This window comes from Heterocephalus glaber, unplaced genomic scaffold (assembly GCF_053883595.1).
Source record: "Heterocephalus glaber isolate CG9 unplaced genomic scaffold, H.glaber_assembly_v1.0 deba00001472, whole genome shotgun sequence".
In the NCBI taxonomy this organism is placed as follows: Eukaryota; Metazoa; Chordata; class Mammalia; order Rodentia; family Bathyergidae; genus Heterocephalus; species Heterocephalus glaber.
Window position 1 is genome coordinate 4,543,453 of NW_028258315.1, and position 26,699 is coordinate 4,570,151.

The 26,699-nt window shown below is 40.8% G+C and overlaps 1 protein-coding gene across 5 annotated transcripts in view; it reads left to right on the top strand.

Annotated features, from left to right (window-relative positions):
- The first annotated feature begins 226 nt into the window (after window positions 1–226).
- Prp4k (pre-mRNA processing factor kinase PRP4K) overlaps window positions 227–26,699 on the top strand; it is a 44,201-nt gene continuing 17,728 nt past the window's right edge. For 4 of the 5 annotated variants that reach the window (XR_015439288.1, XR_015439287.1, XR_015439289.1 and 1 more), the window contains exons 1-6: window positions 227–415; window positions 9,131–10,330; window positions 12,633–12,806; window positions 23,058–23,213; window positions 24,685–24,766; window positions 26,077–26,287. Coding sequence is in view for 2 of the 5 variants with exons in the window: in XM_087181748.1 (XP_087037874.1) it covers window positions 375–415; window positions 9,131–10,330; window positions 12,633–12,806; window positions 23,058–23,213; window positions 24,685–24,766; window positions 26,077–26,287 (1,864 nt within the window). In the remaining 3 variants the exon portion in view is untranslated. Of the gene's footprint in view, window positions 416–9,130; window positions 10,331–12,632; window positions 12,807–23,057; window positions 23,214–24,684; window positions 24,767–25,614; window positions 25,689–26,076; window positions 26,288–26,699 lie in introns of those variants that run through there. The other variant, XM_087181749.1, reaches the window with a different exon arrangement.

Below are 26,699 nucleotides of genomic sequence, written 5' to 3' on the forward strand. Positions count from 1 at the left end.
CATCCCTTTGCCTTTATTACCCTCCCTGGCAAGCTCTGTACTCTTAAGTGCTCGATTTTTGTTGTTGTTGTTGTTGTTGTTGTTGCTTTTACACGCTCAATCCTAACATTCACCAGGAGGGACACTTGCCCTTAACAGCGGCAGGTACCACCCACCGCCCCGGAAGTACGTCACGACGCTCTGCGTCCTGTCCCCGGAAGTAATGTTTTACTTCCGGATTTATTACTTCCGGGTTCGGCGCGGACTCAGACCACCACTCTTCCTGCGCGCTGTGCACATGCGCGACGGCTTCTTTTCCTCCTTCCTCCACTTCCACTAGGCTCTACGGTCCGGGCAGCCGCCGCTACCGCCGTCGCGGAGTCAGGAAGTTCAAGATGGCCGCCGCGGAGCCCCAGGCGCTGCGGGAGCAGCCGGAGTAAGTCATTCCTGTCGGTGGGCCTGAGCCTGGGGCCTGGCGAGTGGGAAACGGCGGAAACCTGCACGGACGGGCGGGAAAGTTCGGGCCTAACGGCGGGAGCCAAACTTTGCTTCTCCCCGCGCGCTGCGTTGTGGGTGGGAGGCGTGGAGGGCGGGCGCGCGGGCCTGGAGCCTCGCAGTCCCGGGGCTGAGCCTGCGCGCCGCTTTGCCCGGGAGGCGCGGGTGCCAGCGGCCTCTACAGGTCTGTCCAGTGCGCGGCGGCTGCGGGCTCCGAGGTCGCCGCTTCCTGCTTCTCCGGGCACCGGGAGAGCTGGTGGCGGCGGTGTCCGCGGGGCGAGTCCTGAGTCCCGCCTTCCGCATCCGGTCCCCCTGTCGCCTGCTCCTTACCGCTGTCCACTTGAGAACCCGAGCAGAGAAGAGGCGCCGGGGTCGCGCTCCGATCGTCCCAGAACTAGTCTGCGGCGGGTCGGTGCTGCGCCTCCCGCCCCGTACTTTTACACCAGCACCCACCCGGTAGTTTCCCCACTTTGTCTTTTAGCATCTTTTTCGCCAACCAGCAAACTTGAAGGAAAGTAAGAAAGGCCGTGGTTTTCAGGCCTGGGTTTTTTTTTTCCCTGCCTGAGTTTGTAGCTTTTTTTTTAGGAGGACGGATGGAGTAAGACTGGGAATTGCTAGCTGTTTCCCACCCTAAACCACTTTGTATCTGTAATTAAGCTAGTGTAGGAATCGCTGTAACCAAGCGTGCACATTCTGTGTAAGCAAAAGCTAGCGGCTGCTTATCTGAAAGCTGTTTTGTATATGTATGTTTGTGCTAGGAAAATTCAAACAAGAACCTACAGGAGTGTGGGTTTTTAAACAGTATTCCTGTAGTGAAAAGAAGTAGATTAGATAATAGTCTCACAGCAACTTGTTACTGAGAGATAGAAAAATTCTTTGCCACCAGGCGACTTGACAATTCATTGCTTTGGATCCAGTTCTTGGCTCTTAGCTAGACAATTATGACCCTTTTTTATTAAGGGATTTTGGAAAGTTGCCTTATTAATTTCACAATTAGAAATTGTGTTGTAAGTTTTGTTTTTGTGTTTGTTTTTTGAGTGGGGGTTTCACTGTGTAGTTCAGGCTGACCATGAACTCACTAGGTGGCCCAGGCTGGCCTTGAACTCGTGGCGATCATCCTGCCTCAGCCTCCCAAGTCTTGGGATTACAGGCGTGCACCACCACACCGGGCTGTAAGATTTTAACTAGACTGACCATCTTTCTCACGGAGTTCAGCGTGTGGTGTAGTTGCTGTATTTATGGCATGCAGTACAAATCTAATGATACACAGCTGAATTTTCTGGTAATCTGAGAATTTTATTCAATTATGTCCATTCATTTGATTTTAGGGACAGTTCAGATTCATTTTGAGGGGTGGGTCAGTCCTATTTCATTCACTTATCCAAATAATACCAGACCTGATTATAAATACACACTTGATTAGGTCCTACGCTGTGGCAAGGAGATAGTCTTTCATTTTCCCTTCCTTACCTAGGAACCCGTGGTATGAATGGAATATTTGCTCTGTATTTGTCCTTTGACTAATTTGAAAATAGTTAAAATAATGGTGATGTGAAAGCAGGTTCTATGCAGGCCGATCATAGTGAGGACACTGATTGATTTTAAGGGTAAGGAATTTATTCAAAGGAGAAATTTTAGAAACTAGTTTTTAAGCTCCCCGAAGACTTTAGTGGCTTTTATATGTCAGTCTCTGTACTTAAGCCTTTTTGAACTAATTTGCATTTACTGAAGACCAGGCATTCTTCAAAGCACTGAACAAATGTTAGCTTGCATAACAACTATACGGGATAGACACTGTTGTTTTGTGTATTTTACAGATGAAACTGAAGCACAGAAAGATAGTAACTTGCCTGAGGTTGCACTAAGTAAAGGACTCCTTTAAACTCTTCCTGGCTATTGTACTGTGGGCCTTAACTATACATTGTAGCTCCTTTTAAATTTGTGTTTAAAGTTTTACCTATTGCCAGTGTCCTGTAAATGCTGTGGAAGGCATGAACATGAGGCCTTGCAGATACTTTAGCACTGAGCTGGATCCCAGTCAGAGATCTCTTTTTTTGTTGTTGTTGTTTTGGTACAGGGGATTCGAGGCAGGCAGTGGAACCACTGAGGTAAATCCCTGGCCCAGAGATCCATTTTTTAATGTGACATTTTTAATTCATTGGTTTGCAAGAGGTGAGGCAGAAGGAAAGTTGGTCCAGTTAGTCTTTGGGACCCATTCTAACTCACATCTACATTAATTCTGTATTGAAAGTATGTGTGATTTGTCAGAGAAACATGCTTCATTGCTTTCCTCATAAAGAAGCAGTGACATTCACTTAGCTTACCCTAAAAAACATTTTTAAGAACTGTTTAGCTTGAAAACTCCCATTCATAAACAAATTTAATGAGCTTTCTGTGTCTCCAAAGCATAAATTGAATGCTTCCCAAATAATTTAAGGCTGTTCTTTAGAGAAAAACATGTGAAGGATGAAGCTAAAATAACTCCAGTGGTTGGTAGTTTGTCATTCTGTTACTTTGCGGTTGTTCTGTAACTATTTTCACTGTGCCAGATGCCCCAAGACCTAAGTCATTGAAAGGCTAACATTTGAAACAAATGAACAGTTACTGTTCATTGTCCCAATATTGCCTGTCCTTCTATTTCAGCTTTGTTCCCAAATCATGCCATTCAGGCTACTACCAAGAATTAAATAGGTTCAGTAAATGCTTGTTTTATAATAAACATGCTGTAGATGGGTAGGTATACACATCCACCTGCTGTGTAAAATGTAAATATAAAGTGTATATATTTATATGTGAAATTTATATACAGCCTGTGTTGTTATTGGAAACTACCCAGTAGAACCAACAGTTCCTTGTTTTTAACAGGGATCCTTTTTCTGAAGCTTTAGGAGAAAGTTGTTAATGATGAACCTAATTCATCTGCCTTTGCATGGGCTCATTGTACGTAATTCAGTTTTCCTGTGTCCCAGAACAGGCTTTTTCACCCAGCATTGGGGATGGGACTCAAGGCATCATGGGGGCTTAGAGAAGTGGTGGACCACTGAGCTGCACCCCAGACCAAAACAAACCAATCCCTCTGGCTCTCACTCTTTTCTCTTGATGCTGGTTCTAGAATCAGGCCCTGGCCGTGGCAGGCAAGCACTCTTCTGCTGAACTGTATGCCCCTAACTAACCACAGGCTACAGCTCTCACTTTCTTTGAGAGCTCCACTGAGGAGACTTAAGGTTTGCCATGTGTAGCCCTGTATGAGAGAAGCCTAGGATGGTTGTGGTTGGCATGTGGCAGTTCTGTCCAGAACCAAGTCATTCCTAGAAATACTCATCAGGCTGCAGTAGGAACTGAGGTCACTCACGAGGATGACTCTTAGCAGAAACCTTGGGTGTCCTGATGCAAATTCTGATTCTCAGAGTGCAAGGAGTTAGGGTTTTCCCTCTCTGTGGGTTTTTAGGAATTGTGAGTTGAAACTACTAAGACTTTTATAAATTACCTATAGGAAGGATTAGAAAAGACAAAAGTTCAAAAAACAGATTTTTCTTTGATTGCATTGTTTTTGTTACTGCACATGAAATAATGGTCACCTACTATGTGTACTCTGAGGTCCTGTAGATATAACTAAGCAAAAACAACATTTGAAGAGCTAAAAGTCTATAATAGTGAAAAACAACTTTAGTCTCATGAGTACAGCTTTTATATGTTATTCTAGGTACATCATTTCATTGGCTCAAGAAAGTATCAACTGAGTATCTACTAGGGTGTTTTTTTTTTTTTGAGACAGGGTCTCACTCTGTAGTTCAGGCTGGCCTCAAGCTGGCAGCAATCCTCCTACCTCAGGACTCAGGAGGGTGTGCACCACCATGCCCAGCTAGGTTAGATAAAGTTGTAGGCCCTTGGGGTAGAGTAATGAATTAAAGATAAAAGTTCTCTTCTCAAAGTGCTTGTGTTATAGTAGAGACCTCAGGAATTATACTAGGTGGTGGTGCTTTGAAAAATAGTTAAGCGGGGAAAGGAAAGAAGGGAAAGGAAAAAATGATGAGAAATGGAAAAAATGGAAATAAAGTCTTTGTAAGTAGGGAAGGTTGGAGGGCATGAAGGGAGGCCTAGGAATGGGGAAAAAATAAGAACCAAGATGCATTATATAAAGGTACAATTCCCAATGAGAAATGTAATTGTGTTGTATACCTACAATGTACCAATAAAAGAATTTAATACAAGGGAAAAAAAATTTGAAAAAATGTTCGACATCACTGGTCATTCGAGAGATGCAAATGAAAACAATGCTGAGATTCCACCTCACTCCAGAAAGAATGGCTGCTATCATGAAATCAACCAATAACAAATGCTGGTGGGGCTGTGGGGAAAGAGGAACCCTGCTCCACTGCTGGTGGGAGTGTAGACTGGTGCAAGCTCTGTGGAAATCAGTATGGAGATATCTCATAGAACTAGGACTGGAAGTCCCATTTGACCCAGCTATTCCCCTGCTGGGGATCTTCCTCAAAGAATTAAAAGAATCATACCACAGTGATATATGTGTGCCCATGTTCATAGCAGCACAATTTGTAATAGCTAAAACTTGGAAGCAGCCCAGTTGCCCATCAGCTGGAGACTGGATAAAGAAAAGGTGGTTTTTTAATAAAATGGAGTACTGCTCAGCCATAAAGAATGAGAAATTAGAGACATTTAGAGCTAAATGGATGCACATTGAGGCAATACTGTTAAGTCAAATGAATAGGACACATATGTGTAAATACTGAATAGTTTCTCTAGTGTGAGAAACTGAAAGTGTAAATAAGGACTAAAAAGTATAATAGATAATGTGAAATAGGAAGAAAAGGGACAAAGGGGAAGGAAGTGGGAGGGGTAGGGGAAAGGAAAGAAGGGAATGGAATTAATATGAGAAAATGGATAAATGGAAACAAAGTCTTTGTAAATGGGGAGGGATGAAGGGGTTGAAGGGAGGGCAGGGGAATGGGGAAGAAATAAGAACCAAGAGTGATTATGTAAAGGTGCAAATTTCCAATGATGAATGTCATTATATTGTACACCTGAAATGAACCAATAAAATTAGAAAAAAAAAAAAAGAAAAATAGTTAAGCACAGAAAGGAAATATGTGTGCCTTGTGTGTTTCAACTAAAGTGGGATCCAGAAAACTTGCCTGAGAAAGTAACGTTTGAGCAAGAGCTAAAGGAACCGGTAATGCCTGGATCGGTTGTGGAAAGGAGAGAGTGCAGGTGCAGGGACCAAGGCCCGAGGCCGAGGAGAGTGCTGGGGTGTTGGGCTGGGGCAGCCTGGGTGTGGGGCACAGCGGGCTCCGTAGGAGTGTTTGGGCAGTAAGCATGGGGCCCGGTAAAGGGTTTTAGCTTCTCCTCACTGAAGTGTAGGGAGGAATCATCAAGTTTCACAGGGACTGGTGACACAGTCTGACATTTCGAAAGTGTCTTCTGTCAGATGGAGGAGCTTTGGGCTGACGTGGAGTGTATCACCAGCCTTTCCACAGCTTTGATGCATATGTGACCTTGTCCGAGGCCCTTAAACCTCCTGGAACCTTAGCCTGTCCAGCAGCATGACATTAACACTTAGCGTGGCAGCCGGCTGTTCATGGGTGAATTGATTGTTGGTACCATGATTTATCTGTACTATCATTTCCCCAGCTTTTCCAGTGGAGAGAAGCGAGGCAGAGAGGAAGGAGCAGCTTGCCTGAGGTTACAAGAGCTGCCTGCTCTTGAAGGTAGTTTGACTCCAGAACCCATGCTCTTTGGCAGCGCCCCTTACAGCACTGTCCCTGGCGGTCGGCTGCACAGTGCCCGTGAGCGAATGTAGTTACCCAGTCTGTACGGTGGCAGCTTACTTTTGGGGCACTCGGTTCACGCTAAGCTCTGTTGTCAGCATGTAGCATCTGTTAACCGGTGTGGGCTTCACGCAGCCTCCCTGGTGGGTGCTCTCACTTCCTCCATCTCGTGTGTGAGGGAACCTAGGGTCCAGGGAACTTGAACTTGCCGAGCCTCACAACCACGGATTTAGCCCAGGCAGCTTGGAGAGCCTTTAACCATTCAAGTTCGCTTAGTTCTGAGGGGGCTTGTAGAGTCTGTAGGGGGTAGTTCAACTTCTGCCTTAATGACTGGAACTTTGTGCTTTGGGCTCTAGATTTTATATACCTAAAAATCATTCTTAGTTCTTTAAAAAGTTCTCCATAACTTAAATTAACCTAACCTCTCCCCACCCCATAAGTCAGGGGTCAGGGAAAAAAAGACACGCACCCGATCTTCTGAATTACAGGACGAGGTATTTCCAGGAAGGGGATGTGGTTGCCTATATACCCAGTGTTGGCAGCAGTTAGCAGCATCTGGATCTTCTGCTTAAATCTGTGTGATTCTGTTTCCCTCTGCAGTAGAGCGGTAGGGTTGTTGGTTTGCTTTGTTTTACAAAGATACTGCTCTTTCTTTTTATACTGTGTTGGAGAGAAGTGGGCCTAGTCCAATCCCCGATTCTCACCAGAGGCAGTTTCCTCTGCTCCTCTCTTCAGTATTTCGTCCTTTCTCATACTCCATGCTAGAGATGCTAGAGAGTAACAAAAATCAAACAGTTTTGTGTTTGATGCCATGTATGGCTATGTGTTGTCCACTCCTCCCCTTCCCTCACCCTTGTTGTCAGCTAATAACTTGTCAATCAGGCCTCCATTCTGAACATTCCACACACACGTGAGCGCTCCATATTTACTGGAGACAAACCTGGCTGGAGAACTAAACTCTCTGCCTCTGTCTCCACCATAGTCCTCACAACTGTCGGTGCCTTATAGAGAACCCAGCCAGCAGTCAGACCCTGCAGTTCTGGGCCTCTGCGACTACAGTGAGCCTTTAGTTGTGTCTCAGCCACTCACTCCCCAGATCACACACTTCTTGTCATTTCCTGGAATTGGCCCACTTGGACTCTTACCTCTTAGAAAAGTTTTTCCCACAAGTTTGGTGCCTTGGCCGCACTGATATATTTATTTTGCCATATAACCTAATCTTTGTCACCTGCTTTCTAGCTCAAAAATTCCCCTTTAACCCTTTCAGAATTCTTTGCTTATTCTTTAGGACAGTGTTACTCAGCTTTTATTTTTTAACCCGCCTTTCTTCCCATAAACGTCTCTCCCCTGGCATCCCTGCTTAACTGGTAGGTAGGTTTTTCTGTGATCTACAAGATACCTCCCCTAACAGCGCAAGTTGAGTTGTGATGACCCTTCAGGGTCTGTTCCTGTCTCTGTCATGCCCTTCTCCAGTGTGTTGTGGTTGTGACTTTCTTTTCTGCTGGTCTATCATTTCCTTGAAGGAGGTAGTTACTGATCATGTACATTGTTTTCCTGCCACCTGGCTTAATGCTTACAGAGATAAGTGATTCTAAAACATATATTCAGAGATTGATGAATAGGTCCATGAATTCTTACCTCCCAAGGAACTATTTGTGGTAGATGGTGTGAGTAATAAACTTGGTTGAAGTATGCAGGTACATTATTTGAAGCCCTGACAAAATGAACCATATCTTCCTCCAAAAATAGTATGGTGACCAGAGTCCACTTTAAAATTTGGTTCTGATCTTATTTTAGGTGGGATGCTGTGTTATAGTATGGTGATTTTAAAGGGAAGCGTTAGTACACTGTATTGCTAAGCTATGATATTTGATAGGTTTGATATATTAAATATATTTTACACTTGAAATATTTTCAGTTTACAGTGGACTTACTGGAACATAACTCTGTCATAAGTCAGGGAGTATCTGTAATAATATTGAACCTGTATTTAATCCAGGACGACTGTACACTGCAAGCTTACTGAATTTAGAACCATAAACTCTTTAACTCAACATAATCCAGAGTTAGGCATAGAAGCTCCCTTAGTCTGGTTTTATTTTTGCATAGCACTTTTAGTATGAACATATTTTGGGGATCAAGTTTTTCATTTATAATTCAGAAGGATTAAGTAATTTGATGAACAAATAGTGGGTTGAACCATATGAAAGTGCTGGTTTTAGACTGTTGTTGACATACAAGTATCCCTCCTTGTGGTTTAGCTTAAAGTCTTAATCCTTGGGGATTCTCCACATCATCAGCCTCAGCTCCCAGAGCACATCGATTGCTTATTTTGAATACAGCTCAATATTGACTCTACAGACTTTGGAATTGCAAGTGATTAGGTCAGAAATACTCAAAAGAAATGACCCGGTACATTTCTTCAAATGTCAGGTTTTCTGAATTTCAATTGGAAAAGGAGATTAGTCCCTCAGTTTATGTTTTATGAAAAAAAGTCTTAAATATATCTGAGAAGTGCAGGTTTAAAAAGTCAGATTACTTAGTGACTTATCTAAATCAGTATTAAGATTTTACTATGCCTGGTTTACAGTCCCTTTTAGTAATTTTTTAACCTTACCCTATAGTTTTTCTTCTAATGCTTTTGATTTACAAGTTTAACCATTAGAAACAAATTGAAGTTGTGGCACCACCCAATCCAGTTCTTACCACACACCTTTTTTGAAATAAAATAACTGGAGGTGTTCTTAAAAAAACTTTAGTGACCGGCTTAATGCATTACATTGAAATGTATTTTATTGTTACTGTTAACTTTGTTGTGGCTCAAACTGGATAAATACTGTGAGTTTAAAATGTGTTTTGTACATTTATAGGATGGAAGATGCTGATAATTCTGAAAAAAGTGTAAATGAAGAAAATGGAGAAGTATCAGAAGACCAGTCCCAAAATAAACATAGTCGTCACAAAAAAAAGAAACATAAACACAGAAGTAAACACAAGAAACATAAACATTCCTCAGAAGAAGACAAGGATAAAAAACATAAACATAAGCATAAACATAAGAAACACAAAAGAAAAGAGATGATTGACGCTTCTGACAAAGAAGGTATGTCTCCCGCAAAAAGAGCTAAGCTTGATGATTTGGCTTTGCTAGAAGACTTGGAGAAGCAGAGAGCCTTAATTAAAGCCGAGCTCGATAACGAGCTCATGGAAGGCAAGGTCCAGTCTGGGATGGGACTCATTTTACAAGGTTATGAGTCTGGCTCTGAAGAAGAAGGGGAGATTCATGAAAAGGCGAGAAACGGAAATAGGTCTGGTACCAGATCCTCGAGTACAAAGGGGAAACTCGAAGTTGTGGACAATAAAAATAGTACAAAAAAACGGAGTAAAAGCAGATCCAAAGAACGGACTAGACATAGGTTGGATAAAAAGAAAAGTAAGGGAGGTATTGAAACAGTTAAAGAGAAAACAACTAGGAGCAAGTCAAAGGAGAGGAAGAAGTCCAAAAGTCCATCCAAAAGAAGCAAGTCCCAAGACCAAGCAAGAAAATCAAAGTCCCCTATCCTTAGGAGGCGATCTCAAGAGAAAATTGGCAAGGCCAGATCTCCTACTGATGAGAAGGTTAAAATTGAAGATAAAAGTAAGACAAAAGATAGGAAAAAATCCCCAATTATAAATGAAAGTAGAAGTCGAGATCGAGGTAAAAAATCTAGATCCCCGGTTGACCTACAAGGTAAATCCAAAGACAGAAGATCGCGGTCCAAAGAGAGAAAATCCAAAAGGTCTGAAGTTGATAAAGAAAAAAAGCCTATTAAGTCTCCCTCTAAGGATGCTTCCTCTGGGAAGGAAAACAGGTCACCTAGTAGAAGACCTGGTCGTAGCCCTAAGAGAAGGAGTCTGTCTCCTAAACAACGTGATAAGTCGAGGAGAAGTAGATCTCCACTCTTGAATGATAGAAGATCTAAGCAGAGCAAATCACCTTCTCGAACTCTGTCTCCGGGTAGAAGAGCCAAGAGCCGATCTTTAGAAAGAAAACGTAGGGAGCCAGAGAGGAGACGACTTTCTTCTCCAAGGTAACATGTTTACAAAATATGAATACTTTTACTATGCACCATATTTTAAAGGGAAAAGTAAAATTTGAGAACAAAGATGAAGTCATGAGTTTGATCATTTCAAGTATAATCCATTCCATTAAGTTAACATTTACACTTATGAGTGTTTTACAGATACTGAGCTTGATTACAGAGTTATTTTTCCTTTCAAGTTCTTGATTTAATTTGCTACATTACTCCTTTAAATCCAAGTGACAACACTTTCATGACGGGACAGCACATCACAATTGTCCCATCGGGTGGCTTCTACTACCAGTGGTAGCCCACCAGAGCTTGTTAACTGATAAGTCTTACTGGTGTTTTCTTAACTCACAAGGTGATGCGGATCAAAGGATGTAGTCAGCAGTTAGTGATTTACCTGGCTCATAGGGGTAGAATGAGGACTGTTTAGAGTCAAGTCATTCTAAACCACTTTAGAAATTGATGTAATAATATCTTGTATATTGAGTAATTGTGTATTTTGGAATTATTGGCCAAGTTTTCCTTATTAAAAGAATGTTGGCGTGTAAAATGTTATGAATTCCTAGTCATTCACTGTATACATGAGATTTTCCTTGTATACTTATAACATAAATAGACTTTGAAATTTAAATCATCACATTCTCAGAAATTGCAAGACTGTTTCCAAAGTGCTCTAAAGAGAAAATTTCTTACTTTTACTGTACCAAGTGGCATTTGAATGAAACAGCCCCTTTTAGCTCTCTGCATTGAAGCAGTTGTTGGTTTAATGGTTCTTGATAAAGTGTTTTGTAATTATCCTGATCATCTTTCAGTTTGAAGACAAATTCTGAGCTTAGTTCTGGACCTGAGTATTTGAAACAAATGAAAATGTTTTCTAATTACAGAAGTATATACTAAATAAAAACAAGTCTACGTAATGCAGAATTAAATTTTCTGTCTCTCCATCCAAGTGTAACAGCAAAGTATATTTCATACATGTACCGTAATAATCATTCCTTTGTTGAAACCTGATGAAAATTTAGATCTATTTTCAGGTTTTCAGTATTGTATACAAAGATGTCTATTGGTTATGTGTGCGGTTTCTCTGTAGAATAGATTTATAGAACCAGACTTGGAAGTAGCCCTGGTGTGTATAGTCACATTTTAGAAAATTACTACCAAATTTGCTTCCAGAAAAGATAGACCACCTTATTACTATGTGAGCTGTTCTTTTATTGGAACTCTCATTAAGCAGGGTCAATCTGATACCATTTGAGCACTCTTAAAAAAAAAGAAAAAAGAAACTTTTAAGCCAAGTATTTTAGATCATTAGATTAAGCATTTTTATTTTCATTGCATTTAAGCAAATAACACTTCATTCCTCCCTTGTCCACTCTTATTTATCCTGTTTACAAGTTTTAACCAGTCTTTGAGAAGCGTGTCTATAAACGCAGATTATGTGTGACCGCTACAGATCTGAGCCACAGTCTGCCTTGCTCATCTTGCTAGATCTCCAAAAGAGTCTGAGGCTCTGTGTACCATCTCCAAGCGTGTAAGGCAGGTTGTATTTTTACCAATAGGGAAAGTGTTACAATTTTTATGTTATTACTATTAAACTTTACATAGAACTATTTACAAGGTGTCTTACCTGTTCAGGTCCAATATTCGTATCCAACTTTGAAACACCGTTAAGAAATGTTGAAAACCTAGTTATACAAAGACCTGTGCTTATGGTAATACAGCACATTAAGAGAGTAAAACTCATTGGAAGGGCTTTGGGAGACTGTTGAAAAGTTGAGTTTGAATAGGAGGCTGAGCTATGAGCTAGTTCCTCAGTTCGTAGGATAATGTTGATTTTTATAAGATACCATTATACTTAATTTACATTAAAAATAAAATTTGCAACTGCAGAAATATCAAGATAAGGAAAAAATGTTGATTTGAGGAAATAGAATATTACTTGGCCCCTTTTGCTTGAGCTGAAATTAAAATCTGTGGCTTTATCAGGACCCTTTAATAATTCTTCAAACTGAGGCTGTTGGAAATAGACTTACCGTTTGTCTACTGTAACACAAAATGTCTCTGTGGTCATCTGAGTTTAAATTTTGATACGAAGTTCTGGGGATTTAGCTCAGTGGTTCGAGTGCCTGCCTCGCAAGTGCAAAGTCCTGAGTTCAATCCCTGGCACCAAAAAGAAAAATTTATTTTGATACGAAATACACTACTCAGTGTTTACTATCATTGTGTTAGTGTATTTCTTCTTGGAATCTGCTTGAACAAATTGATTGCATGTGATTTTTCTATTAACTTGCTTTTGCCCTAGAACACGCCCTCGAGATGACCTCCTCAGCAGACGGGAGCGGTCCAAGGATGCCAGCCCGGTCAGCAGGTGGTCTCCCACCAGAAGGAGAAGCCGGTCTCCCATCAGAAGGCGCTCCCGCTCTCCACTCAGGCGCAGCAGGTCCCCCCGGAGGAGAAGCAGGTCCCCCCGGAGAAGGTAGAGCCCAGTTCCTGCTGACTCTCTGAGCTGGAGCTCTGAGTGCTGTTCCCATTTAGCTGTGACCCAGGGGTTTCCTTTTGTCCTTTTGCCAGCCCGTGATATTTCACACACATTGTTCTTCAGCACAGTCCCTTCAAATTTACACAAATGTTTCCTCACAGAAAAACTCAGTCTTTCAAAAATAGGACTTTCTTTTTTCTTTTTTTTCCAAGATAAATACTAAAAGTGGGGTTTTTTTGTTTTTGTTTTGTTTTTTTGTTTTAACTAGCAAATTTTGTGGGTTAGTAAATATGTGGCCCAGTTTGTTCTCATTTTATGACTGTAGTTATTCTAAACTACTTCTTCCTGGAGAATCTCTGGCAAAAACCTGTTTGTCTGGAGCCCATGAAGTTCTTTGGTCAATCAAAAAGAATGACACTTCACCGTGTTTCTCTTCTGCCGCGTTGTATTCTATTCATGAGTGTGTCCCGTGTGTGTGTGTGTGTGTGTGTGTGTGTGTTTCCTGTGTAGTGTGAGGGGCGCGCCTTCCACTCTTCAGCTGCTCACCCTGTTCTCCAGAGATGCTGGTACCGTTGGCCTCCTCGTGCTTCTCTCTGTGTCCAGTGACATTCTTTGATGATCTACTCTGTGTTTTGGTAACACATCTTCATTAGCTTCCCAAGGAAATCACATGGAAAGCATATTTTTGGAACCTTGTTCTTCTAAAAAACGCTTTTTTTTTTTTCCTTAAATTCTTTTATTGGTCCATTTTAGGTATACAATACGTTTACATTCATCATTGAGTGCTTGTACCTGTACCTGATGTATCTTGGTTCCTATTTATTTCTGCATTCCCTGTGCACCCTCCACCCCCTCTAGCCTTCCCTATTTACAGAGACTTTGTTTACATTTTTTTCTTTTCTCATAATTTTTCCTTTCCTTTCTTTCCCCTTCCCCTCCCACTTCCCCTACCCCTTTGGACCTTTTCTTCCTATTTCAAATTATCAGTTATCCGTTTTAATCCTTACTTACACTTTCAGTTTCTCATACTAGAGAAACTATTTGGTATTTACACATATGGATCCTATTTATTTCACTTAAGAGTATGGCCTCAGTAGGCATCCATTTAGCTATAAATGTCTCTAGTTTCTCATTCTTTATGACTGAGTAGTACTCCATTTTATTAAAAAACCACATCTTCTTTATCCAGTTTCCAGTTGATGGGCACTTGGGCTGTTTCCACGTTTTAGCTGTTACAAACTGTGCCGCTATAAACATGGGTGCACATATATCGCTGTGGTATGATTCTTTTAATTCTTTTGGGAAGATCCCCAGCAGGGGAATAGCTGGGTCACATGGGACCTCTAGCCCTAGTGCTTTGAGATATCTCCATACTGATTTCCACAGTGGTTGCACCAGTCTGCACTCCCACCAACAATGGAGAAGGGTTCCTTTCTCTCCACACCCCTGCCAGCATTTGTTATTTGTTGATTTCTTGATAACAGCCATTCTTTCTGGGGTGAGGTGGAATCTCAGTGTTGTTTTCATCTGCATCTCTCAAATGACTGGTGATATTGAACATTTTTTCATATGTTTATTTGGTGCTTTTACTTCTTTGTCTGAGAAATGTCTATTCATTTCAGATGCCCATTTTTGAATTGGGTCTTTGAATTTGGGAGGGGGTCTCATTTTTTTCAGTTCTTTATATATTCTAGATAGTAGTCCTTTGTCTAAGGTACAGCTGCTAAACATTTTTTCCCACATTGTAGCTTGTCTCTTAGCTCTGTTGGTGGTTTCTCTTGCAGTGCAGAAGGTTTTTAATAAAATGAGATCCCAGTTGTTGATGTTCTGTGCTAGTTCGTGTGCTACTGAGGTTTTGTTCATAAAGTCTTTTCCTATGCCAGTATCTTCAAGAGTTCTATCTAACTAATCTTCCAGTAAATTTAGTGTTTCTGTCTCAATAGTTAGACCTTTAATCCACTTCGATCTTAGTTTAGTTCATGGTGATAGATACGGGTCTAGTTTTAATCTTTGGCAGGTTGAAATCCAGTTTTTCCAACACCATTTATTAAATAGGCTATCTTTGCTCCAATGAGGATTGTTGGCTCCTTTGTCAAAGATGAGGTGGCTGAGTATGTCTGGAGTTGTTTCTGCATTTTCTAATCGATTCCACTGATCCTCGGGTCTGTTTCTTTGCCAGTACCATGCTGTTTTTATCACAGAAGCTTTATAGTATAGTTTCAAGTTGAGGATTGTGATACCCCCAGCCACATCTCTGTTGCCTAGAATTGCTTTTGCTATTCTAGGTCTCTTACAGTTCCAAATGAATTTTTGGATTGTTTTCTCTAGTTCTGTGAAGTATATTGTTGGAATATCAATTGGCATTGCATTAAATCTATATATTAGTTTTGGAAGTATGGCCATTTTCACCATATTGGTTCTTCCTATCTAGGAACCAAGGGATGTCTTTCCATTTTCTTATAATCCTCCTCGATCTCCTTTTTCAGGGTGCTGTAGTTTTCAGTGTAGAGGTCTTTTGCTTCCTTTGTTAGATTGATTCCTAGATATTTCATTTTTTGGATGCTATTGTAAAAGGAATTGTTTCCCTGATTTTTCTCCCAGTGAGTCTCCTATTTGTATATAAGAAGGCTGTTGTTTTTTTGAGTGTTGCCCTTATATCCACCTATTCTACTGAATCTGTCAATTAAGTCTAGAAGTCTTCTGGAAGAGTTTTTTGGGTCTTCTATGTAAAGTATCATATCATCAGCAAAAAATGACAGTTTAACTTCTTCTTTTCCTATCTTTATTCCTTTTATTTCTTTCTCTTTTCTAATTGCTGTGGCTAATGTTTCCAGAACTATATTGAACAGGAGTGGTGATAGTGGGCATCCTTGTCTTGTTCCTGATTTTAGCGTGAAAGTTTTCAGTTTTTGAGCATTTAGTATGATGTTGGCTGTTGGTTTTTCATAGATAGCCTTAATCAGGTAGAGATAAAGACCTTCTGTTCCAATTTTCTGTAGGGTTTTTATCATGAATGGGTGCTGGATTTTGTTGAATGCTTTTTCTGCATCTATTGAGATGATCATATGGTTTTTGTCCTTGATTCTGTTAGTATGGTGTATTACATTTATTGATCTACGAATGTTGAACCATCCTTGCATCCCTGGGATAAATCTCCCTTGGTCAGGGTGTATGATCTTCTTGATGACCCTCTGTATTCTGTTTGCCAGTATCTTGTTGAGGATTTTTGCATCTATGTTCATTAGGGAGATTGGCCTGTAGTTCTCTTTTTGGGTTGGGTCTTTCCCTGGTTTTGGAATCAAAGTAACACTTGCTTCCAGGAATGAATTTGGAAGTATTGCTTCCCTTTCAATTTCCTTGATGAGTTTAAAGAGTAATGGCATTAGTTCTTCTTTAAACGTCTTGTAAAATTCAGCAGTGAAGCCATCTGGACCTGGGCTTTTCTTTGTTGGTAAATATTTTATTACATTTTCAATTTCATTCATTGTAATTGGGGTGTTTAGAATTTCTATATCTTCTTCATTTAACTTTGGCAATTCATATGTGTCTAGGAATCTGCCCATTTCTTCAGTGTTTTTCATTTTATTGGAGTAGAGGTTCTCAGAGTAGGTATTGATGATCCTCTGGACTTCTGTTGGATCTGTTGTGACTTCACCTTTTTCATTCTTAATTGCATGTATTTGTGCCTTTTCTTTCCTTTTTTTGATAAGGTTGGCTAAAAGTTTATTGATTTTATTTATTCTTTCAAAAAACCAACTCTTTGATTCATTGATTTTTTTTTTGTATTGTTCTCTTAGTCTCCATTGCATTGATTTCTGCCCTGATCTTTATAATTTTCTCTCTTGTATGAGCTTTGGATTCATTATGCTCTTCTTCTAGGCGCTTGAGGTTCTGCATTAGGTTATTTATCTGAGTTTTCTCTGTTTTCCTAATATGGGCATTCACTGCTATGAATTTCCCGCGTAGAACTGCTTTCATTGTGTCCCATAGTTTCCTGTATGTTGTAGTGGCATTTTCATTTACTTGTAGAAACTGTTTAATTTTTTCTTTAATTACTTCTGTGACCCATTGGTTGTTCAAGAGGGTGTTACTCAGTTTCCATGTGTTTGTTGGGGCTTTGCAGTTTCTTATGTTATTGATCTCCAATTTTATTGCACTATGGTCTGATAATATACAGGGGATAACTTGAATTCTTTTACATTTACTTAGACATGTCCTATGAGCTAGCATGTGGTCTATTCTGGAGAATGACCTATGTGGAGCCGAAAAGAATGTGTATTCTGATTTTGTGGGGCGGAACACTCTGTAAACATCTATTAAGTCCATTTGTTCAATAGCTTGGTTCAGTTCTAGAATTTCCTTGTTAACTTTTTGTCTAGATGATCTGTCTATTTGTGATAGTGGGGTATTGAGGTCCCCCACTACAATTGTGTTAGTGTTTATTTGGTTTTTCATGTCTATTAGTATTTGTTTTGTATAGTTGGGGACATTCGTATTTGGTGCATATATATTTAGGATTGTCATCTCTTCCTCTTGGATTGTTCCCTTCACAAGGATGTAGTGATCATCTTTGTCTCTCTTAATTAGTTTTGGTTTGAAATCTACTTTGTCTGCAAATAATATTGCTACCCCTGCTTTTTTCTGGGTTCCTGTCATGTGGAAAACTGTTTTCCATCCTTTTACTTTCAGCCTATGAATTTCTTTTTGAGTTAGGTGTGTTTCTTGTATACAGCATTTTGCTGGATTTTGCTTCTTAATCCATTCTGCCAGTCTATTTCTTTTGATTGGTGAATTGAGGCCATTAACATTGATAGTTATAATTGATAAATATTGACTCATCCTTGTCATGATGTTTTAATGTTGCTGGCTCTTTTATTTCTTATTTTTTTCCCCTTTTCCCTTTAGTTTCTTACCTTGCCTGGTGGCTTCCCTGTTTTGGGCCTCATGGAGTAGTGACCTTCATTGTCTTTTTCTAGGATATTGCATAAAATTGTTTAGAGTGCTGGTTTGGTGTTCATGAAATTTCTCAGGTGTTCTTTGTCATGGAGGTATCTAATATCCCCATTGATTTTGAAAGATAATTTTGCAGAATACAATAGTCTAGGTTGGAAGTTATTTTCTTTTAGGGCTTGAAATACTTCGCTCCAGGCTCTCCTTGATTTGAGGGTTTGTGTTGAGAAGTGTGCTGTGATTCTGATGGGCTTTCCTTTGTAGGTGATTTGTTTCTTTTCTCTAACTGCTTGTAGGATTTTGTTCTTCTGTTGGGTTTCTTGGATCTTGACTATTATGTGTCTAGGTGTAGATTTTTTTTGATCAGGGCTAGTTGCAATTCTGTATGCCTCACTTATCTGTATGTCCAATTCTCCACCTCTGTCTGGGAAGTTTTCTGCTATTGCTTCTGTGAACAGTTTTTTTATGTCAATTGTACTTTCTCCTGTTTTTTTCTTGGACCCCTGTCAGTCTTATGTTATTCTTTGCATCATCTAGCTGCTGCTGGATTGATTTCTCGTGGTCCTTTACTATTTTGAAGAGATCTCTGTTTTCATGGTCCTTAACCACAATCCTGTCTTCTATATCTGATATTCTATCTTCAGAGTCCTTTAATCTGTTCTGCATGCTTTCAGTGGAGTTTTTAATCTCCTGAATATCTGTTTGAATCTGTTTCATGGTTTCCATTTCTTATGCTGGGCATTCATGGCTTCCAGCATGTTTCTGAGCTCATCTATTTTTTCATCTGTTTCTGTTCTAGAGCCTCTAATCATGTCTTTCACTCTGCTCACCATCTCTGTAGTTATCTGGGCGATTATTTCTGCTTTGAATTTTTCTAGAGCCTCATTCATCTGTTTCTTTACTTCCTCTTATCAGTTCAGAGTGTCCAAATGGTTGATTATCAGACTTTTCCACCTCATTTGCCCCAGAATTTGCCTTTTGTGTGGTGAAGTCTAAGTTTGTGACTTGCTTAAATGTCTTCTCATTTTTGTTTTTGGTACTGTCCTCGGTTTAGTTCCTGGGTTGATACTTTGAAGTTGTTTATTGTAAGTATCTTTGTTGATGTATTTAGAACACTTATGGAATGATTGCTTCTCAGAGGTGTCTTCCAGATATAGCTGGTCTTTAGGTTTTGAGTCTCTAATGGCTCTGAGGCTATCTCATTTTCATTATAACAGGAAGGGCAACTGACTAGATCAAGCACAACACCTTAGCCCAAGTGATACAATCAGCAACACCATAGCATCAAGTACATCTTAGAAAATGAGAATTTGCGAAAGTTATTAACCTATCACCTTTAACTGTGTGAATTAAATCAAAAGCAAGGACCAACCCAGCATATGTTTATAGTGAATAAACTTTTCAGTATAGCAACTTTACCCTTTGGGATGGGGAGTTAGAAGGAGTTGGGGAGGGAGAAATAGGTAGGTAGAAGGATAGGGGAAGGTTAGCAGTGAGGCCAGAGGGCACAGGCAAGAGAAGAAAAGACAAATAAAGAAGAAATACGAATTAGGGCCAGAACACGAACAGAAAGGGGAGATGAAAACAAATGTGGGACAGCAAGGGAGCGAGGCAGAGAGAGAAAGAAAGAAAAGAGAAAAGAAAAAGAAAAAAGAGAAAAATAAAAATTTTAAAAGAGTAGAAAAGAAAAAAATGAAAAATAAAGCAAAAAAAAATAGTGTTAATTTTGAAAATAACAAATAAAAGATAAAAATGAAGGGCGTCCATCAGGGTATGTCTCTGCTGTCACAATAGACAATGTGGGCAGCAGTGTGCAGATATAAGTCAGTGAGTCTCAGCAAGCCAGTCACAGACCCACAAGATTCAGGCAGATTTCTGGCTGCAAGTCCCAAGTTGAGCTCCCTGTCCTCCTGCAGGGTTGAACTCTGCAAGGCTCTACTGCATGTTCCAGTTCCCCTTCCCCTGAAGATAGTCCAGGTTCCAATGGGAGGTGATGATCCCTCCAAATTACCAAGCACAGTGGTCTGGTTTGCCTTTATTGCAGAGATTCTTCTCACCTTTCCAGTGGGCTTCAGTTTTCATCAGGGAGCCTGAGAGAGGCTCTCTCTCTGTTGCTCACTTCTGCAGGTCAGGACAATGGCCTTTATGCCCCTCTGTGCCTCGTCTCCTGGTCTCAAGTGGGTGGAGCAAGCTGGATGGAGCAGGTCAGGTCACAGTCAGCCCTCGACTGCTCTGCTGCCCGCTCAGCTAGGCTGGTGGCTGGTGGGCATGCCGGTTGGGGGGTCCTCACAGTCTCCTGGTGGCAAGTGGGTGGCATGCCTTTTATTTTTATTGCTGATTTGGCAAGGAATAGCATTCTAGGTTGAAATCATTTGTTTTTGAAAATTTTTACACTGGTCCATTGATTTCTAGTTTACAGTATTGCCTTGAGTGTCCTATTTGGATTCATTGACGTTTTTAAAAGACTTGCTCTTTTTCCTTTGGTCCACTTGTTGATAATAATAAATGTCCTGTGCTTGGAACTTCATTATAATATGCCTTGGTGGGTGGATCTCCTCCTCCGCTGGCCATATCTTTTTTGCTGGACACCTAGATAAGCTTTTTTATAGCAAGATCCTGGCTTTCCATTCTGGGAAGTTAGGTCTCCTTTTTGCTTTCTTCCTTGTTGTCTGCTGTTTTTCAAATTGGACCTTCAATCTTGTTCTAATTTTTTTCCTCATTCATCTTTTCTATCATTTTGTCCTACTTTTAGAATTTCTCATTCTACCTTCTTACCCTTCTATTGATTCTTTTTTTTTTTAGTGTTTTAATTGTTTTTACCTTTCAGAGAATACCACTTATTTTGTGAGGCTTTTGTTTTTTATAGTTTTCTTCTCTACTTTGTTTCTTTCCAGGATCCTTTTGCTACTTGTTTACCTTTTCTTTTGGAGACTTTTCCTCAGAAAGCTGATCTTTCATTTTTGCCTGCTCTGATTTAATAGGCACCGAGAAAGCTAAATGGAAGCTTTCTTCCATTCTGGCAACGTAGAATGTCTACTCACAGCTTCCACTTCAGAGTAATTAGGAAGAGACTTTCAAGTATCAGTGACTATAGCTCCTTTCTCTCGGCTATAAAGTTTTCCAGAAATCTCTCCTGTGCTGTGGTGTGGCTCCCAGTAGAGTCCTGACTTTTTCTTCACAGTGTAAACTTATCCTGAATCTTTCATGTTTTGGTACAGTGCCATGAAGGACTTTGTTCCAGTTCTTAAAATAACCAATACCCTTCAAGAAAGTAAGCCTGGGCCAGGGTTTTAGCGCAGTGATACTACGCCTGCCTTGCAAGCGCAAGGTCCTGAGTTCAATCCCCAGCACCAAAAAAAAAAAAGAAAGAAAGTAAGCCTTAGTCACACTGTGAAGAGTGTTCGGCATTTTCAGCCGAGTCGGGAGGGGCAATACAAGTCTAAGGACTTGAGTTATTTCCAGCTTTGATTTCATCCTCCATCCTTTAGGGATGTGGTGGGGACTTAGGGCGCGCGCACTGCAGCGGGCTCCTTATAACAGTTCACCATCACTGCTGTGGGGCATACGGCTTCTCTAGTTCCCAGGCTTCCTGGGGGTAGGACAGGCACCAACCTGTACCTTGTTTGTTCCTGTTTTAATACTCAGCTCAATTTCCATCTGTTGCTACTCTTCCATCCAGTTTGCACATTTTTGTTTGTTGTCTCTGCCATCACATGTGTTTGTATTCTCTTTACCTGTGGATTTCTTTTTTATTTTAATTTTATTCTATTTTTAATTTTATTTTATTGGTACATTTCAGGTGTACAATATAATGACATTCATCATTGGAAATTTGCACCTTTACATAGTCTCTCTTGGTTCTTATTTTTTCCCCCTTCCCCAGCCCTCCCTTCAACCCCTCCATCCCTCCCTATTTACAAAGACTTTGTTTACTTTTTCCATTTTCTCATATGAATTCTATTCCCTTCTGTCCTTTCCCCTCCCCCTCCCACTTCCCCCTCCCCTTTGCCCCTTTGCTTCCTGTTTCACCTTTTTTTTTTTTTTTTTTTTTTTGTACTGGGGATCAAACTCGGGACCTTACGCTTGCGAAGCAGGCACCGGAACCACTGAGCTAAATCCCCAGCCCCTGTTTCCCATTATTATACCTTTTAGTCCATAATAGTAATAATAGTAATAATAATAATAATAATTCTTCCTTTACTGCCATCATTTTAGAAGGTTTCAGAAGTCTGCGCTAAGCCTGATGGTCGGATGTGACATGAACAGGGGCCAGTAGATCCTTTGATGGAGACCTCCCGCCTTTTCTGTGTGGAGCTCCACCTTTTCTAACACAAACTTCACCTCTGTGTTAAGTGGGCCGACCCCTTGCGGCATTGAAAAAAATGTCTGAGGGCCATTGGGTCTGAGATTTTTGTCACATCTGTCTTAACTGTATCTTAACCATGCATCTTTCAGCTAAGTGACATAAGGTCAAATGCAGCCTTTCACAGTGTGAAGTTTTGGGTTTGGCAAGGACAAGCCGTCCGTCCCTTGATCGCCACAGTCGCGACAGAGAGCACCTGTGCCTCTGGGTCCACGGCTGTCCTCTCCCTGCACTGCAGCCCGTGGAGCCTCCCCTGTGTTCTGTCCCTGGAGCTCCAGCTTCACTTCGCATAGGAAACCTTGTTCTAACACTTCATAAGTTTTCATGATTACTGATGGAATGAAAACGGAGCGTAGAGAGCAGTGTGTACATGCTTGGTAATCGTGTGATTCAACTGCTGAGTCCACAAAGAACCCTGGTATTTCTACATTACCTGAGAAGGCTGAACTCCCCGGTATCTTTCTGTAGCCCACCCTCGGTGCCGTGAGGATGAGGAAGGACTGTCGTGGAGCCCAGGGAGGATTCCTGGCCCTGAGTTCAACCCTGGTACTGAAGAAGAAAAGGCACACAAAGAAACCATATCCATTTACTCCCATGGCAGTTACATTTAAGTCAATATTCATAAATATTCTCTTTTTTTGGTGCCGGGGATTGAACTCAGGACCTTGTGCTTGCCAGGCAGGCGCCATGCTGCTGGCTACATCCCCGGCCCCTGATCAGTATTTTCCATTACCAATTTTTTAGTTTAAAATGTGGTAAGAACCTTAGCTATGTCTCACTTATTTTAGTTAACCTTATTATTCAGGCCTTTCTTAGACGTATTTAATTTAAAATGTTAAATGTTATTTTTTAAAGCAGTTTTGAGTTTACAGTAAGTATAGGCTTCCCTTATGCCCCTGCCCTACCTCATATCTTTTCTTCCTTCCTTCAAATAGAGACCGAGGCCGCAGGAGCAGGTCACGCTTGCGGAGGAGGTCTCGGTCACGGGGAGGTCGCAGGCGGAGGAGCAGAAGCAAAGTAAAGGAAGACAGATTCAAAGGAAGTCTTTCGGAAGGGATGAAAGCTGAGCAAGAGTCTTCATCTGATGATAAGTAAGAACGGACCTTTCCCATAGTTCAGTTGCTTCAGTTTAGAGAAACCGCCACTGACTGGGAATCTTGGATGATTTCCACCAGAATATAAGTGAATCTGGTCATTTAGCCGTGAATTCAAGAGTTACTCTTGTGTGATTTCCAGGTAGGTTTGTGGCCAGAGATAGTGGTTTTCTGGATTTAAAGGTCCCCTTTTAGCTGGAGTACATACTGGGCTATCATTTTATTAGGAGCCTGTTATGTTTTATTTGGAAAAATGGATACATTACTTAGTCCAGCCAGGCTGAGCTGCCCCTTTAGGGGAATGAATTTTTGTACAAAGTTTCGACTTTTCAGTTCATGTCCCATGTTGCATGCCTTACACTTGAGGCTAGCTGGTGGCAGGTGTGATTATTGTAATGGAAAAATAGAGAAACATTACAGCACCTAATAAAATACTAGAAAAAGTTTTAAATTACAAACTTGGTTGTCTAAATGGAATATCACAAAAATAAAGAATTTAGTGTGGTAGTTGTCAACATGGGGATACTGCCTCCCTGGGGACCCTTTGGCGCAGTGTGTTAAAGACATTCTTGGTTGTCTTCTAGTAGCAGAAGGCAGTTGTTTCCTACAGTGCACAAGCTAACACCCTTCTCAGAACATAAGCCTAAATATCCATACCAAAAAACTAATAGTCCTAATAGGCTGAGAAACCCTGATTAAAGTTTGGTGATTAAGAAAGGTGAAGAATGTGTTCAGTAGAGATGTTGATCTAGTCAGAGTGTTGTCAACTTACATTTCTGCTTTGAACAGTCTGGATATAAAAACAGGTTACACTGAGAGGGATCATAAGACTGAGGAGGAAGCGGTCTTTGGGGGATGCATGGGAAAGGGCTGGGGCAGTATGTGGGTTGAGCCACGTCACCCTTAGATTAATGCAAGTGCTTGCATGTGTGTTACTAATACAGAAGGAACCAGTAGTTCTCATGAGTTTTCAAAAGGTGCTGTGACCCAGAAAAAGTAACAGCTTGTTTACCTGTCCCAGCCCTTGTTTTATAGGTGAGAAAACTGAGGTCAGAGAAAGAAAATAGCACTGCCAAGGTTATAACGAGCCAGAGATGACTTTTTTTAAAACTTAGAGATCTTTATTGTTACCAGGTTTTTTTGTTCGATTGGGGTTTTTTTGGTACTGGGGATTGAACTCAGGACCTTGTACTTTCAAGGCAGGCGCTGGCACCACTGAGCTAAATCCCCAGTCCTATTGTTACCAGTTATTGTGCCATGAAAATCGGTGAGGAGGAAATTGAGACAGAGTGGTAAATTACTTACTAGGCTTCCAAACCAGGTAATTGAGATAGTTTAGAAATGACTATTGCAGTGTAAGACTTTTACTCAATCTTAATGATGACCTACAGTATTCGGCCTTTACTTTTTAAAATGTAAGAGTTACAGTTTTAGAATCTCTAAGGATGTTTGAAATTTTGTTTTAAAGCCTCGAGGATTTTGATGTAGAGGAAGAGGATGAAGAAGCACTAATAGAACAGAGAAGAATACAGAGGCAAGCAATTGTTCAGGTGTGTGGTTTTTGCAAAAAAAAATTTTAATGAATTCTCTTTTGAGTAATCACTTGTAGAATACTAGTAAGTGACAGTAGTGATATCTGAGCAAGTCTTTAGGAAAAGAGCGTATATATAAAATTTGTGAGATTTGATAGTTTCATTAGTTATCAGAACTGCGATGTTACCCTTTTTTTGTTATATATAAAACCTGTAAATTGTAAGAATTTGAAGTTTGACTTTTAATGAATACGAAAATTCTCATCTGTATAAAGTTTAAAAATTTCACTTAGCAAAAATTGTGTGTTTTGGGCCGGGGATTTAGCTCAGTGGTTTCACCGCCTGCTGCACAAGCGCAAGGACCTGAGTTGATCCCCGGTACCAAAAAAAAAAAAAATTGTGTGTTTCACTGTGTGGAAAAAAGCAAACATTGCAGTGAAACATTGGAAAAACAGTTTGAGACTAGTTTAGAACCAGATGATGAAAACGAGGAGCCGGGCCGGTGTCATACCCAATCTCGGTAAAGTTACTTCTCTTGCTTTGGTTTGCTGCCTTGGAAGATAGATGGTCATCGCCTCTTTGGCTGTCCTGAGACAAAACCATACTGGCCCACTAGATCCTTGTGGTGGCTGTCCCAGGTACAGTGCCTTCTCTGCAAAGACAGAAACAAACACAGGCAGGAACAGCCAGGGCAGCTCACCTGTGCATGCCTAAAGCAGGTCCCTGGGATGTCGAGGAAAGGAAGGCAAACTTGAATCACAAGAGCAGCAGGGCCAGATTGGAAGGTGTTTCAGGGACACTGGTGAAATTGTTATTAAACTGGAACCCCTGAAAACTTGGTTGAATCTTTTTTTGTTCTTGCCCAGGTCCACAATCCCTTATCTCCAATCCTTGGGGCCAGATGTGCTTCAGAACTCAGAAAGTTTTGAATTTTAGAAAGGTAATATGGTGCATCTATGTATATCACGTAGCGCCATCTGTGGGGTCTGAAGCAGACCCCGTAATCAACACATCATCAACCCCATAATCAACACATTCTACAGTGAGACGCACAAATTGTCACACTGGGGTGTAAGACAGTGAACAGCATCTCATCTGGTCAGCTCAGAGTTTTCCGCCTAATTAGTGTGCACCAAACACAGAAAAACTTGGTCAAGAAATCTGTGAGGTTGGGGATTCTGGATCTGATTCAACCAAGAAAGAGATCAGTACCTTTTTTGTTGTTATTTCACAGCGAGACTCTTAACTTTTCAGTTAGCAACTTCTAGTAAATTAATGTATGTAGATAGCATAAGATTTTATGAAAATGATCTGTTGTATTGTTACAGAAATATAAGTACCTGGCTGAAGACAGCAATATGTCTGTGCCATCGGAACCCAGCAGCCCCCAGAGCAGTACTCGAACACGATCACCTTCTCCAGACGACATCCTGGAGCGGGTGGCCGCCGACGTCAAAGAGTACGAGCGGGAAAACGTTGACACGTTTGAGGCCTCAGTAAAAGCCAAGCATAATCTCATGACAGTTGAACAGAATAATGGTGCGTGAGGTAGATTTTTGTTCTGGCCACGCTTTTCCCTGAATTTTTAGCTATGTGACTATAATGAGAGACCTTACTTGAGGTGAGATTTGGGGTAGGGAAAAAAGTGAAAGGGAAAAGGCATGTAGCTTCTGCTAAACATGAGTACGTGAAGTGTCATCCTGAATGTTCCGTGTGTAAACGTGGCTTTACTAGTCAGGTGACTGAACTCCCTCATGTTTTCATTACCTTGTGTTCTGCATGCTGGCGTATTGTAAAGCAAATCCCAGCCGTGATTCCATTCAGCTTGTAAATACTTGTTTAATATCGTCAATATCTATTTCCAGTTAGTTGGTTTGAATCTAAATCCAAACAAGATGTATACCTTTAGTATATATGAGGTGTGATGGAAAAATACAGTGTGTCACTAAAT